This window comes from Trematomus bernacchii, unplaced genomic scaffold (genome assembly GCF_902827165.1).
Source record: "Trematomus bernacchii unplaced genomic scaffold, fTreBer1.1, whole genome shotgun sequence".
Taxonomy (NCBI): Eukaryota; Metazoa; Chordata; class Actinopteri; order Perciformes; family Nototheniidae; genus Trematomus; species Trematomus bernacchii.
In genome coordinates, this window is record NW_022987618.1 from 972,417 (window position 1) to 985,965 (window position 13,549).

At 39.9% G+C, this 13,549-nt stretch overlaps 1 protein-coding gene across 1 annotated transcript in view; it reads left to right on the forward strand.

Moving 5' to 3' along the window:
• The window catches only part of shtn3 (shootin 3), a 42,069-nt gene extending 38,230 nt beyond the window's left edge, over positions 1–3,839 (forward strand). The window contains 4 exon segments of the mRNA XM_034132696.1: positions 679–795; positions 1,041–1,191; positions 2,266–2,563; positions 3,725–3,839. Of these exon segments, the coding sequence (XP_033988587.1) occupies positions 679–795; positions 1,041–1,191; positions 2,266–2,563; positions 3,725–3,839 (681 nt within the window).
• Positions 3,840–13,549: the final 9,710 nt, after the last annotated feature.

Consider the following 13,549-nt stretch of genomic DNA (forward strand, 5'->3'; position numbering starts at 1 on the left):
ACACACACACACACACACACACACAAACACACACACACACACACACACACACACACACACACACACACACAGACATACACATACACATATGGGCTGGACTGTGAACATTTCTTATTGTAAAGCCGCAATTTAATTCATTCAGCATAGAAAGTGAGTGTTTTATGGAAAATCCATGGCACTGAATCTCTAATGATTATTTTTTATTATTTACTAAGTATATTCGTAACATCTTGAAATCTTAAATGTAGTATCACTCAGTATAAATGCATGTATACAGAATACTTTATTTATCCCAAGGGGGAAAGTAGTTTTAAGATAGTTGCTCCTTAAAGAATAAAATGTAAATGGTAGATTGATATTTCTAGTACATTTGGCTAATATAATCAAACTCAATGAATTTGTAAAGGAGGTTTTAATCCTATTTTTAGGTATGAGGTATTTAGGATGTACATGCACTTACGCAATCAGTTTTTGAGCAGGAACTTTGCATGATAATCAGAAAACTAGATTTCTTTGCAAAAATGTGTATATTACAATATTGGTGTATCCATAAATGTGAAATTCCTGGTTGCTACAGTACATGCGTGCTAATAAACCAACTGAAATCTCCCACCTCTCACCCCTCTCATTGTTCCTCAAATGCATACAATTATATTTATGTTTTGTTCTTTTCTCCAGCCGCCTCAAATCAGTGAGGAGAAACCTGAGAAACCTGAGAAACCTGAGAAACCTGAGAAACCTGAGAAACCTATGAAACCTCAGGAGAGCGCCATGGAGGAGCTGAAGGGCATCCTGGTAAAAATATATAAATATGTATCTGGATTTTTTAGTTTTGTCCCAAAGCTGCTGCTCTTAAAGAAAAATAGTGTTGTTTTAGTACCGATATTAATGCTGAAATGTACAGTTCAAAAGGGATTTAAATAAGTCCAGTGTCAGTACATTGAATCAGAGCGCTCGTTGAAACATATCATAGATAATATGAATAATAGTAATAATAGTAGTACTAGTGAAGAGTCTGCAGTGACGCTGTGTTTCTCCAGGAGACGGTGAAGCGGAGCCCCAGTCGAGGCTCCCAGGATTCGGGTTCGTCCGTTCCGTCGGGGCCGTCTTTGCCTTCAGGGAAGAAGGACAGCGAGCTGGAGGTCATCCTGAGGCGCAGACGCAACAAGGCAGGGGAGGCCGGCTCCGCAGGTACACACACACACACACACACACACACACACACACACACACGCACACGCACACGCACACGCACACACACACACACACGTTTCGAAATGTAACGCAATACTTTTTCAACAAATATCTACCTGTCTCAAATAGTCTCATCTTGCAATAATGGCTTTTATAAAACGGTTTACTTTGATTGATTTGATGATTATACAACAGAGCCTCCAGGCGTATTTCCATTGTGGTCCTCTTGTATAACACCACCAATACATTAAGAAAAACAAACTTTTTTGTTTATTAAATTCAAGTTTCCACCCACTATATTTAAATAACTATTTAACCGGTTTATTACATTTGACCACTGAACACATGTAATGGTTTGAACCGCAGTGTGCATGTGCGCCCAGAGGAGGGCGCTGTGCTTCACAGAACGATGCACATTGTGTAACTAACAGGTCAGAATAACACTGACATGGATTTATCTGCTTTTCCATCATCGACTGACCTCATCTGGCCGGATGGTCTTCTCTAAAGAAGAGGGACCAATGAAAACGTTGTCATGTTGCCGTTGTTCAGCATGGAAACATTCATTAGCTAACAATGACATTATTGTTCTATTAATATAAAGGGAGGTCAGGTACTCTTTAAAACAGCTGCTAGTTATGGGTACTTTTTACTTTTTTGCATTTCTTCTAATGTGATGTTTATTTTTCCAGCTGTGAACAATCAAAAGCACAACTTTTGAAAGAAGAACATCCATAACATTAATCTGTTTGCACCTTAACAATTATTTATCTAATATATCAAATTCCAATTACTTGTATATAGACTCTCCTTGCACTATTTATATTCTATTCTATTTTATTTACTTGCACTATTATCTGTTGTATTGTGTTGCTCTGTTGGAGGAGCCTGTGACCGAAGCTTTTCATTGACATATCTACACTGTAGATATGTCAATGAAACATGAGCCATACTGTAGATATGTACAAATGACAATAAAAGACTTGAATCTTGAATTGAATCTAAGAAAACAATCTCATGAAATAACAAAGAAAGATGTCATCCTCTCTTTTCCCTCTGGTTCCTCTCCAGATGAGCGTGAGGGTCAGATGAGCCACGTCGCCTCTCTGGACAGTCTGAACGGGAGGCGAACCAGCAGCGAATCGGGGAAAGATACAGAGGTTTCGGGGGGTCTGAGCGTCCCCTCGGACTCTGCCGGTCCCCGGGTCAGTCCGGAGAGACGGGGGTCCGGACCGGGGCCCGCCGTGGTGGCCCGGAGGAAGAGCTCCGAGACTAAAGAGCCCAGAGCCGGGTCCTGGCAGGAGAGGAGGTCCTGCAGCTCGCTGTCTGAAGCTCACGAGAGTCCCACCAGCAACGGCTGCTCCAACAGGTCAGAGAGAGAAACTAACAGTGTTGGGAAAATCCTGAATGTCCTCGTCCAATATCAGAGTCCACATGATAACAAAGGTATCCCAACTGTAGCTGTGAACATGACAGGATGTATGATTACCTAGAAGAGCATCAGGACTGTTTGAGGCATATGATAGCTATGTGATTAACATGATGATTCAGCCTCTATGGAGATAGACATATGACAAGCATGATCATTTCTGACGTGGAGCTAATCTGAAGTAAACATTGAATACTGCTTTCTATTCCTCCATCTTGTGACTGTGTAACTCCCTCTCTTGGATATCAGCATGTGAAGGACACTGTTCAGGAACTAGTTGATGCTCTGTATGTGATGACTCCTTCCATTCTGGAGAGGATCACAAATACATGGATCCTGATGTTGAAGCTCAAGACGGGGACGAGTGATTATTAACATTTTTAAGTATTCAGAAAAAGTCATGATTTTGAGAAAAAAGTCAAGATTTCCAAAAAAATTAGAAAAAAGTCAGAATCTTTAGAAAAAAGTCAGGATTTTGAGGAAAAAAGTCAGGATTTTCAGATTTTCAGAAAAAACCCAACATTTTGAGAAAAAAGTCAAGATTTTCGAAATTTTGAGAAAAAAAGTCAGGATTTGAGAAAAAAGTCAGGATTTTGAGGAAAAAAGTCAGAATTTTCAGATTTTCAGAAAAAACCCAACATTTTGAGAAAAAAAGTCAAGACTTTGAGGAAAAAAGTCAGGATTTTCAGAAAAAAAACAACATTTTGAGAAAAAAACTCAGCATTTTGTACATGACAGGATGTATGATTACAAGAACCGGTATTCCTCCATCTTGTGACTGTGTAACTCCCTCTCTTGGATATCAGCATGTGAAGGACACTGTTCAGGAACTACTTGATGCTCTGTATGTGATGACTACTTCCATTCTGGAGAGGATCACAAACACATGGATCCTGAGATTGAAGCTCAAGCCGGGGACCAGTGAGATGTTTCTAACAGGAACCAATGCTTTACCCTGTTAGCTCTTATACTGTGATCTCTTGCAAGACTTTGTGCAAGGAAGTACCGTCTAGCTCCATTACATTGAAGAGAAGGCAAAACATCTCTACAACCGATATCTCACTCTCTGACAGTTTCCATGTGTTTGTCTTGTCTCCACAGTGCGGGCGAGGAAGATCAAACTGCGCCTGAGAAATGTATCGAGACGAACGGAGTCGATCACGCTGAACCCGGACAGGAAGAAGTCCTGAAGGACAACGGCAGCTCCGAGTGTTAGGCTGGACTCTGAGGATCCCGGGCTTGTTTCTGTTACCTGATCCATCACTGGCTCTGATTGGCTGACGTGAGAGCGACGTCATCGATATCCACTCTCTGATCAGAAGGGTTTAAAGTGCGGTCACACGTTTGCCTTTTTTGTTTATCGCCGTCAGAACAAGAGGGGGAAACTTTGTCGTACTTTTTTTGTATTTGTGTTTTTTTCAAAAGTATACTTATAATACCAGGTTACTCTGTTAACGAACATGTAGCTAATTTATTGAACACGCTTGAGCTTTTTCTAAATCTATTTCCTGAAGCTTTATGTTGAAAAAGCTGAATATTAAACGCAGATAAACTGTTCAGAACATGCTTGTTGTGAACGCAGCCTCACATTTCTAGCCATTGTAGAAGCCCTACCTCCTTAAAAACAACGCACCTGTCACTCGTCAGCAGTTTAGCAATGAATTGAATAAAGCGTGGGTCAGTGCAGGTACTGTAACAATGACAGGAACGTTTTTGAGAGATGCAATAGTCCTTAACCTGGAAGAAACACAGAAGAGCGTCTGCAAAAATGTGTTAAAAGTTATCAAAACGTCACGCTAATTTTACAATAAGTAGGTGATAGAAGACGCTAACTTTCCAAACAGACAATTCGTTGCAGTCGCAGTGTTTGCATTAACTAGAAAACATAATCTACTGTTTGTTTTCTTGATCACTTCATTGTGCAAGTGACCCCTTGAGGACATCTGGGCTTACAAGGCTTTACTTTCAGGCCATCAACATGCATTAAAAGTTCCTCTGCTGTTTCTAAAGGCACTGTTTTAGCATCTTAAACAACGTCTGTGAGCCTTAAAGTGATTGCAATTAGGTACAAAGTTTGGAGATAATAAAACTATATGTATAACACACTTATCTCGCTGGCCTTAACCGTTATGAGCAAAACAACCTTCATGAATTTCAAGTAGAAACTTTTCAAACCTTAATTTTCACCACCTTTTTCCATTGAATTATCCAAAATTCACCGACTGCTTCCCCCGTGTCTCAGAGAAGCTGATTGGTGGCCAAGGAAAGAGATCTTATTTTATTTTAGGTGGAAAATATGGTCAACAATAAGGAATAAAAGGTTCACTATAGAGATTGCATGTCTTAAGAAAACGTACGGAAACATGCACAAAGATAAAGAATACATCTCAAATGTTTAATGCGGACATTTTGGGATTCTTGTTTGACAAAAACGTTTCTGAAAAAAGCAATTGCCATACTTGTTGATTTTCATATCCTTATACCTTAAGTAGCCTCAAATCCATTCAAATATAACAATGGCTCTTTATTTGAGCTTGCATGGGATCTGTAATCCAATGAACTAAAGTGTTAAACCATTAAACCTTTTCACAGCTCAATAAAACTGCATGTATGAAAGGTTTACCCATAATAATCATCAAACATGACCGAGTATCGGCGAGGGGCTTTCTACAATGGCTGCTGTTAGGAAGATATGACTCCAGCATTTATGGGTTCTTTTCTTTGGAAGGTTTCTGAAAACAAACCTGTGGATCCTGCAGAACTGTACGAGGGAAGCTGCACCCTTTTTTGCACAGGACCTCTTCAACTTGTACAATGACTGCAAACTGCAAAGCTTTTAGTTGTTTTATAATCGATGCACAAATGATCTGTTCAATATCACTTTGTGTCATCAGAAGGAATGCACTGTACGGTTTAGATGCAGCTCTACAACCTCTTCTTTGACTTCCTCCCATGTGTGAGCGGGCTGCACAAACTGATTCACGGGAGATCAGGTTGCTTTTAGATTCATTGGTGGAAATAGAGTGGTGCAGGAATGAGTCCTAAAACCAGGAAGTGAGTCAGCATTTCACCACTTCCTGTTCCCTCGTCTCAGAGCCAATGGGATCTCTCCATAAGATTTAGGAAAATATCTGGAACTAAGGTCTGTGGTTGAGACACATTGAAGAGACGGATCACGTTTTGTTCTAGGACATTAAATCCATCAGCAGTGACCCCACTGGTGATTTCTGAAGAGTTGACGTGTCTGAAAAACGATGGTTGTTACCAAGTGGCTGAATAGGACTACAGAAGTCGTGGAGGCCGTTGTACGTCATTACGCCGAACACGTTAACACTCCTCTAAGTTAGTTTGCCCTGTTCTGCTTGAAAGCAAGTACCTGCCTCCTGCAAAGTGTTCAAACAAACGCTTCAACTCGTACCATTTAGAATCTGTGTGTTTGAATATGGATCTGAAGTTGGCGTGACGTTGAAGTCGTGCTGCTGGACTCGGCTGTAGTTCCTTTATAGCATAACGTTAGCATTTTGCTTCTGGCCATTAGAGTTATGATTAGAACATTATAAAAGTAGGGTAGACATGTGGAGATTATCCGGCTGAACAAAACGTGCATTTATCAAACAGGTTCGTTTTCCACAGATCTTATTTTTTACAATATTCCAAAATCCTGTGGAGAAATCCCGTTGCTTTTTTGTCGAGGGAACCAGCAGCTTCCTTCGGGTCGGCCTACAAAAATACGTCATCACTGCACCTCTCTATATTGGAGCAATTTACTTAACGGACGCTTTCCTTCAACCACTAAGGCAGAACATCTTGTCTAGGGTTAGGGTTAGGACAAACACGATCAAATTCAACGATTCAATAAAAACGTATATATTCCTTAATTACTTTAAAGCATTCATGGTTTCCACCTTAAGATTTAGATAAAGAATCAGTGTCCAAAATGTGCAAAGATACCTAAAGACATGACTTCCATTGGATTTGTCTTCTTTGGAGCAGTTCATAGATGAGTTTCAAGGCTATCTGCAGAGTCAGTTTCAATATTTATTGTGTTTTTATATATTTAATGTAAAAAACACACTTAATCAGGAAGTTCCTTTGACACCTAATTGATGATGCATTTTGATCGGGAACGTTATTTTTAACTGCAGATTCTAACCTCAGTGCAATCGATAACTATTTATATATCAATGAGTAATCCTAGCCCTAATCCTCATTATTAATAATACTAGATTGAGTGACCTTAACATTGATTACAAGTTCCAAGTAACTTGACTTCCTGAGCAAACTGCATCCACTGATGGAGTCCAAAAGTTGTGCCGACTTTGTTCAAGAACTGTTCAAGTCTTAAAGCTCTTGAGACGTCTTGAGTCTTCATTGTGCAGCCCTGACTGTAGTATAGAGGTTTTTAGAGTATCTCCTCATGAAGTTCGTCTGCTTAGACCAACTCTTGCTGAGCCTAAACTTAAGGAGGCTGAGGGGAAAACCCAGGACCAACATACTATAAAAACTGTGCTGGAAGAACTGTAGGAAAGCACTTTCTTTCCACTCTCGCTGCTGAGGCTCCGTCCAGGTTTCAGCGTGACGACTATCAGGCTTTTTGAGGCGCGAATCAGACAGATGTGGAGAAGAAATGTGGATAATATTTCAGGTTTAGAGGAACAACAGCAATGATAGTAGCACAGCGCTATCAGATAACAGAAGTGTTCTCAGGGTTTCAACCAAAAACCAATCTGCAGCAGGCAGCAAAGCGTTGGGGAGAAACGACCAGAAAGCCATTTTTCTATGAATGAGCGAAGGATAAGAGCTGCTTTGAAGGAACGAGGTGCTTGTTTTCTTTGTCTACCTCTCCACAAACACCTGCCTCCTTACCTGAATTACATGTTGTGGTGTGTAATACTGTCCCTCCAGCAGAAATAAGATGTCTTCCACACGCCTTCCTCCACTGTATGCACACTCATTGTTTCTGTACTCGGTCACTCACCGTCACATTTCACCGTGCATTCCTTGACTTTTTTATTTGGTAGGGCTGTACTGTCTATATATAGCTTTCCTGACACGTGATGCAACATTAGGAACCATTTTTGAAGAGTATGCAATTACATAAGGCACATTTGTATGATGCTTTCACACCTTGTCATTCTTTCTTTAAACACATTTCAAAGTGCATTGTGTTCCGTCCATTAGGTGTATTTGATTCTAATGCAAAGGACCAGGATTGAAGGAGGCACATTATAAAACCCACTGAATCTGATGCATATCGAGGGGTGGTGTTTTGGGTCCTATTTATTAACCAAGTGGCTACTTAACAAAGGGATTCACTGTATCTGACAGAGTTTGGGTGACTATAGATATTGTGTGTGTTTGGGATATACATGGAGTGGTGTTTTTTAAAACATGAATTTTGATTTTAGCATCACTTGAAATAAATTGAAACTAAAACCAGTGTTTGTCTTTTTTTTGAAAAAAGTAAATAAACAAAAGCCACCGATACACCTACACAAATGAATGGTTAGGACAAGCTCACCTACATTGAGAAAACAAAAAGAAACACAATATAACATACCTTGGCCCAAAAGACCAAATGCTCAATTATTTTGAAAGTTATTTTGTTATTTGGTTGAAATAACTCCCTAGTCCCATATACTTAGAATATAGAATATATAAATCATTGAACTTAATCATTGCTGACTGAGACTTCTACATACATTTCTACCAGAGGTGGGAAGTAGTGGAGTACAAATACTTTGTTACTCTACTTAAGTACATTTTTCTGGTATCAGTACTTTACTCCACTACTTATTTTTCTGACGACTTTTTACTTTGACTTCTTACATGTTGAACCCAAATACCTGTACTTTCTACTTCTCACATGTTGAACACAAATACCTGTACTTTCTACTTCTTACATTTTGAACACAAATACCTGTACTTTCTACTTCTTACATGTTGAACACAAATACCTGTACTTTCTACTTCTTACATGTTGAACCCAAATACCTGTACTTTCTACTTCTTACATGTTGAACCCAAATACCTGTACTTTCTACTTCTTACATGTTGAACACAAATACCTGTACTTTCTACTTCTCTCATTTCCCAAACAGGCTGGTTCCTTTAGTTTGAATGTGTGTTTGGTGGCGTGATCATTATTATTTAGAGTCATTGCGTGCCTATTGATTTGAACACGATCCGTGTATCCATCATTTCCTGGTCTTCTCTAAAGAAGAGGGACCAATGAAAACGTTGTCATGTTGCCGTTGTTCAGCATGGAAACATTCATTAGCTCACAATGACATTATTGTTCTATTAATATAAAGGGAGGTCAGGTACTCTTTAAAACAGCTGCTAGTTATGGGTACTTTTTACTTAAGTACATTTCAGAGCCCATACTTCTTTACTTTTACTTGAGTAAAGAAGTTTAGTCAGTACTTCTACTTTTACCAGTCCTGAGTCCTAGATCTGAGTCCTGGACTTCGAGTCGTGGCTGAACCTGTCTCTGCGGTCCTGCCTGACTCTCATCATACTACTTCCCTGATGGCTCCCACAGGATTGTTGACATCCTCGTGGATTCATCTTCTTCTTATAGACACATGCATTTCCAAACATTTGGACTACCTATGTTGTAAATGTATTATCTCTTCGATTTACACACGGCATCTATTGCACTTCTGTCCGTCCTGGGAGAGGTATCCCTCCTCTGTTGCTCTCCCTGAGGTTTCTCCCATGTTCCCCTTTAAACTGTGGGTTTTTCTCTGGAAGTGTTTCCTTGTACGATGTGAGGGTCTAAGGACAGAGGGTGTCGTATTGTCATACTGATATTCTGTACAAACTGTGAAGTCCACTGAGACAAATTTAACATTTGAGATATTGGGCTATATAAATTGATTTATTGATTGATTACCAGAGTATTTTTAAACACGAGTATCTGTACTTCTACTTGAGTAAAGGATGTGTGCACTTTTGCCATCTCTGATTTTTACTAACGTTAATATATTTATTAATTTCTGTGCGTGTTTCACACAATGTTGTTTTGCTTGTATCCTTGTATTCTGTGGATACGATAACATTTATAACAAGTGCACTTTCAATTTCTCTGAAAGATGGGCACGTGTCTTTAACAATATCTTTGAGTTGCTATCATATTTTATTTCACTTCTTCTGACCGTTCCCCTTTTATTTTGACTTTTTGTGTCAAGTTGTACACAGTGCGAGGAGAACCACAGTGACTGTTGTCTCTTCAGTAAATATTTTAAAAGCTCACATCACCTGGAATTTCCGGCATATTCACGTTCTGCAGTGCTTCTCAAAGTGTGTTCCGCGGGCCACTGGTGGTCCGTGAGCGCCCCCTAGTGGTCCGTGAGTATATTGGTACAATTTCACATTTTAAATAAATAATTACATTTAAAGTGGACCTATCATGCTATATTTAAAACATATATTGTAGGGCCATACCTATATAAAACATGTCTGTGAAGTTTTTTTTTCAAAATACCAAACAGATCACCCATTGTAGCCATGCCTCATACTGCTCAAACCCCTCTTTTGCAGCCCTGTTAGAGAAACGCAGATCCATCCTGTTCCAAACCACGTCAAGGATTATTTCTGAAACAGTATGGAGCTCAAATGCTTTTTCTCTTGCAGGTTTATCACAAGGTGAGTTCCTTTTTTTATTTCCTGCTTTTTAAACACATGTACTCTCCAGTACAGGTTAGCTCTGAGTGTTAGCGAGGCTTGCTAATGTAAACAAAGACGAGATTACGTCCAAAACACGTCAGGCATTGTTTCTGATAGCAACTCTCTGTGGGTCCGCCGACGTCACAGAGGATGGAAAACTGTATCCGCTCGTTGTACACCCGTTTTTAAAAGATTTGGGTACGGAGGAAAAGAGAGAGGGTTTTATTTTCTGACGCTGCATGAGTTCCCCGACGCACCGGGGACACATATTTATGTATAAAAGACATCACAAAGTGCATTTTGCATGATAGGTCCCCTTTAAGTTTTCCGCACTCTCGCGGGAATGTCTCCGCAATGGAGGCCGGATATGCACAGCATTTGAAACTGAAGGACGATGCTATTCCTAGTTTGTTTGGACCGTTTGGAGCAGGGGAAGATAAGTTTCACTTAAGCTCGCTCCGATTGCATGATATAGCCCAGCGCAACACCTTCGTCACACATGTTGCCACTTGTTTGTACCATTTTCAGGCGATTTGTAATCTGTTCTAGAAAAACGATGTGTTTTTGGATATTTATGGAGTTAGGTGGTCCGCGAGTGTTTTTTTATTGGTTAAGTGGTCCTGACCTTGGTATGAAGAAAAAAAAAAGTTTGAGAAACACTGGTATACACCTTAAAGCCCCCAGAGACAAAAGTAAAATGTGTGATATTGGGCTAATTAAATAAACTTTGATTTACTTTCATTGCTGTATTTGGCACAAGAAGTACACTTCACTTCAGAGCCCTCAAGAGCCAGACATAGGCCTAAATGTTTATTAGCGTCAAAAATGGTTTTGCTATTAAAGGTTTTGCTACTCCCTAAACCTCAGAAACAGGAGTGTAATGGATGGGATTTCTAACAGGTTTGAGATTTTAGATTTTGAAGCTCTTCTCCACTAAAGCAATGAGATCACGCAAACAGAGATAACCGTGTTGTTGTTACAATGGAGGGTTTTTTTAAACGGGGGAAAAAAAACTGAAGTTTGTTAAAGTTAGAAAGATACCAAGGCTTGTGACTTGTGTTTTGGGGATCAATAAAGTCCAAATCATCGTTGGGCTGTCACCCAATGAGTGACGTCTGAGGAAGATAAAAAATGTAAATTAAACATTGTTGAGAAAATGCTACATCTCTTGCATTTATTGAAGTAGAGGAGCCTTATTGTTTACCTTTTTAATATCAGTTTTGTTAAGTTTCAATTGCTTGGTTTTCGTGAAATTAGCCTATTTTCCTCTTAAAGTGTAACAGATTGATGCATCTCCACAGATCATCTTAAAGGCTTCGGAAACTAGGGACAGAAGGGGAGAGGGTACCAGGAAGGCACTTTTTAGTATTTGTAAGTATTTGAGTGAAACAGGGTTGATTACAAGAATTTAAAATAACGTAAACACAGTGGTATACTTCCACAAGTGGTGATAGGCTGACATGGTGATACACACTCTTGTACAGTAGGTGGCGGTATGCACCTTAAAGTTGATGAACATGTGTGTGTGTGTGTGTGTGTGTGTGTGTGTGTGTGTGTGTGTGTGTGTGTGTGTGTGTGTGTGTGTGTGTGTGTGTGTGTGTGTGTGTGTGTGTGTGTGTGTGTGTGTGTAAATATGCAGCGGTGTTCATTTGTAAATCATTTAGTATAATCACACAAATTCTGTGTTTTATATTTAATAATTCTGTGTTCTTCATTTATTGAACGTTTAATATCTGACTAGGTCTGAGATCAGTGGGCGGAACCTCTGAAATGTAGTCACTGTACTCAGAAGATTATTTTTGTGGGGACTTCCCCATTCATACTGTGTCCCTCACGTTTCCTCTTCCCTTTTTGCGAATGTTCCATGTGAGAAGAGTTGGTGTGAGGAGAAAAACAATTGAATGACGACTGATTTGTTGTATATTGTCAGATTATCATTGAATAAACGGAGATCGCCTCAACTGTGTGCTGGCTCGGGTCTCATCCATCATCAACACGTTACAACCCAGTGACGTGCGGTGAGGTTCATGGCTGGTGAGGCACTGACTCTTTCAGAGTCAGATTTACAAATATTATAGCCTATTTTTACCTTAATCGAAATATTCTGTTATTTTCAAAAGCTTTTTTAGTCTGATGCTATGATTCATTTTAAACAGACCGATCAACAAAAGGATACCCAAAATCTAAATATTGGATTGTTCTTTCTAAGTAAGATCCCATTTTCATTACAGTTGTGGTCTTACCTTGACTTGAAGATGAAGTCCATGCTATCCTTCTGGACAACAATCTCTATTACTGTTTTGTAAAAGTCGTCCTTATCTTCCTGTAGTTTCAAAAGTCTAGTTTGTTGTTTGCGGTAGAATAACAGTAGCAACAAGAACCTGTGGGCTCACGTGCGCCCCCTTCAGTGCGACAGAGGTTATGGCTGCCTCTCCTGGTGCTTTTTTCATTGCCGTTGTACGATGAGACCAGCGAGCCTAAATATCATATATACGTGAAATAAGTTATTTAGAGACTATGGATGGCGAGGATAAGTGTAATAAAGGGATCTACAAACATTACATTGGTGACCTACAGTGAGATGGGAACAGGCATGCGCTTAGGGCCCGCTTTCCAGCCAGTTTCTGTGGGGTCACGCATTCTGAATTGAGGCAGAGCTCATCTGTGCCTCACCTCACCCCACAGTAAATTAAATTAGTGCCCGCGCTCCAGCAAGTTACTGTGGGCTTACGTGAGGCAGTGCTCGTGCCTGCCTCACTTCTCATCGCTCCCGTAGCGGAGCTCCGCAAATTTGCTGATTTTGACTGTAAAAAGCGATTAGAATCATACAGAAATCACATTTACACAAGATCAGTGGAGACATTTTATTATTATTATTATTTAGTTTTTCTTTAATTGTTTTTCCGTTACATTGGAGTATGAGTATGAGGCTCTGCCTCCCCTGCCTCCACTGACTGCACGTCGCTGTTACAACCATAGACTGTATATATAAAGGTTACAACGCAGACACCGCTTAACGACACACCGGTTACATGTGTGTGTGTATGTGTTTAATGGGGGTTTTGAACCTCCAATCTAGAAGCTTTGAAGTCTTCAATGTTTTTGTTTCTATTATGTTGGAACTTGAGCATGATTCCTATCAGAGGGAGGAGCTGCAGAGGGGGAGGGAAGTTGAAAGTGAAAGTATGAAGTCAGACTTGTCAGACTGCCAGATGCCATTTTACAGCTCGACACGAGGAGGACAACAGCGTGAGT